The sequence below is a fragment of the Dreissena polymorpha genome, chromosome 9 (assembly GCF_020536995.1).
Source record: "Dreissena polymorpha isolate Duluth1 chromosome 9, UMN_Dpol_1.0, whole genome shotgun sequence".
NCBI lineage: Eukaryota > Metazoa > Mollusca > Bivalvia > Myida > Dreissenidae > Dreissena > Dreissena polymorpha.
In genome coordinates, this window is record NC_068363.1 from 47,578,049 (window position 1) to 47,580,891 (window position 2,843).

The window sequence follows — 2,843 nt, forward strand, 5'->3', positions numbered from 1 at the left end:
TTTGCTGTTTGCCAAGGCCTTTTTTCTAGACGCTTGACCTAAATGGGTTAAATTTGTAATTTCAAATAAAGACCGAGTATGAAATTGACAAGCTCAATTACTATGACCAGATAGCTTGAATGATACAGCAATAATACACAGCCCCTTACTTTAGACCTTCTGCTTTAATAATTTTGTTCAGTACAATTTGATAATGCAGACACGTTTACTAAAATATATATCAAACCTATAACAAGTAAACTAAGTCCTTGACTGACAAGAAATGCAGATGGCCAAATCCTGGTGCTAAGTTCTCTGTCTGAAGCAACCAATAACAAGTCCCATGTCATAACTATAAGGGCCTATCTGGTTTATAAGCACATTTTAGATACATCTCTTTATCCAAACGAGGCACAATTTTAAAAAAATTATTGACTCTTTCTAACGCATTCAATAAAAAGTCCCGTATTAAAACTACAAGGGCCCATCTGGTTCTTAAGCACGTGTAGTTTTATCCTAAAGTGGCAAAATGTTGAATGATAAAAAAAGTCTTCACACACTAAAAGGTCCTATGTGGCTCTTAAGCAAATGTAAGATAAGTCTTTTTAATCCAAAGATGGCAGAATTTTGTGTGACTTGTCACTGATGTCCTTTATCCAACACGGAAACCACGCTCGGTCGTGTCTGCTTCTGCAGGGTCATCTCGGACACGTCGTTGGTGTGCGAGACGAACACCGCCAGGTTGTTGATGTTGTACACACCAGGCCGGCTGAAGGACACCGACAGGCTCAATTCTAGGACCTGTTTCGGGGTCATCGTGACCTGCCGTTGGGTCTGCCCCACCCAGGAGAATCCTGTGGTGGAATTCTCCAGTGCCTGACCCGCCGCATCTTGAATATCGCTTAACCTGGGAAAAAGAAGACTTAATTTGGAACAAGAGCTTGTCACAGTAGTGCCAAATCCCCGCCGAAATGTGTTTGCTTGTATGATAACATTTGTTTTAGAGAGTAGAATAATATTTGTAAAAACAAATAAAAGGAGATAATTCATTATGCTCCAGACAAAAATTTACTTTGAAATAAAATAAAGGGATATAATTCAAACACTAAGGTAGATAGAGTTATGATTCTTAGTCACTGCACTTCTCCTACTTGCCATCTTATTAAGTTTTAAGTTTCAAGTAATTCCTTCAGTAGATTTAGAGTTATTTTCCAGACAAAAATTTACTTTAAAATTATATAAAAGGGGAGATAATTCAAAAACTAAGGTAGATAGAGTTATGGTTCTTGGTCACTGCACTTCTCATAGTTGCCATATGTTTATATTTGAAGTTTCAAGTAAATCCCTTTAGTAGATATAGAGTTATGCTCCGGACAAAATTTACTTTAAAATCATATAAAAGGGGAGATAATTCAAAAATAAAGGTAGATAGAGTTGTGGTTCTTAGTCACTGCACTTCTCCTTGTTGCCATCTGTTTATATTTCAAGTTTCAAGTAAATCCCTTTAGTAGATTTAGAGTTATGCTCCGGACAAAAATTCACTTTAAAGTTATATAAAAGGGGAGATAATTAAAAAATTAAGGTATATAGAGTGATGGTTCTTAGTCACTGCACTTTTCCTACTTGCAATCTGTTTATATTTCAAGTTTCAAGTAAATCCCTTCAGTAGAATTAGAGTTATGCTCCGGACAAAAATTTACTTTAAAATTATATAAAAGGGGAGATAATTAAAAAACTAAGGTAGATAGAGATGTGGTTTTTGGTCACTGCACTTCTCCTAGTTGCCATCTGTTTATATTTCAAGTTTCAAGTAAATCCCTTCAGTTGATTTAGAGTTATGTTCCGGACAAAAATTAACTTTAAAATCATATAAAAGGGGAGATAATTCAAAAACTAAGGTAGATAATGTTGTGGTTCTTGGTCACTGCACTTCTCCTAGTTGCCATCTGTTTATATTTCAAGTTTCAAGTAAATCCCTTTAGTATATTTAGAGTTATGCTCCGGACAAAAAATTTACTTTAAAGTTATATAAAAGGGGAGATAATTCAAAAACTAAGGTAGATAGAGTTATGGTTCTTGGTCACTGCACTTCTCCTAGTTGCCATCTGTTAATATTCTAAGTTTAAAGTAAATCCATTGAATAGATTTGGAGTTATGCTCCGGACAAAGTTTCAGCTGGACGGACGGACAGGACCAATTACTATATCCCCTCTGAATTTTTTTCGGCGGGGATAAAAAAAGTTTAAACAGGGGAAAAAGAGACTTAATCTGGGGAAAAATAGACTTAATCTGGGGAAAAATCTACTTAATCTGAAAAAAGACTTAATCTGGGGAAAAAGAGACTTAATCTGGGAAAAAGATACTTAATAGACTTAATTTGGGGGACAATATACTTAATCTGGGGAAAAAATATACTTAATCAGGGCAATAAGAGACTTAATCTGGGGGGGAAAGACTTAATCTGGGAAACAATAGACTTAATCTTGGGAAAAATAGACTTAAACGGGGGAAAAATAGACTTAATCTGGGGAGAAGAGACTTAATCTGGGAAAAAGAGACTTAATATGGGGAAAAGTAGACTTAATCTGGGGAAAAATAGACTTAATCTGGTGGGAAATAGACTTAATCTGGGGAAAATATACTTAATCTGGGGAATAATAGACTGAATCTGGGGGAAAAATAGAATTAATCTGGGGAAAAGGAGACTGAATGTGGGGAAAGAGACTGAATCTGGGGAAAAAGAGACTTATTCTGGGGGGAAAACTAGACTTAATCTGGGGGAAAATATACTTAATCTGGGGAAAATAGACTTAATCTGGGGGAAAATAGACTTAATCTGGGGAAAAAGAGACTTAATCTGGGGA

The 2,843-nt window shown here is 35.7% G+C and overlaps 1 protein-coding gene across 4 annotated transcripts in view; it reads right to left on the reverse strand.

Moving 5' to 3' along the window:
• LOC127844179 (trafficking protein particle complex subunit 8-like) overlaps positions 1–2,843 on the reverse strand; it is a 74,358-nt gene continuing 71,515 nt past the window's right edge. For all 4 annotated transcript variants that reach the window (XM_052374238.1, XM_052374237.1, XM_052374235.1 and 1 more), the window contains exon 30: positions 1–886. In XM_052374238.1, coding sequence (XP_052230198.1) covers positions 619–886 — 268 coding nt within the window. In that variant the 3' untranslated portion in view covers positions 1–618. The remainder of the gene's footprint in view (positions 887–2,843) is intronic.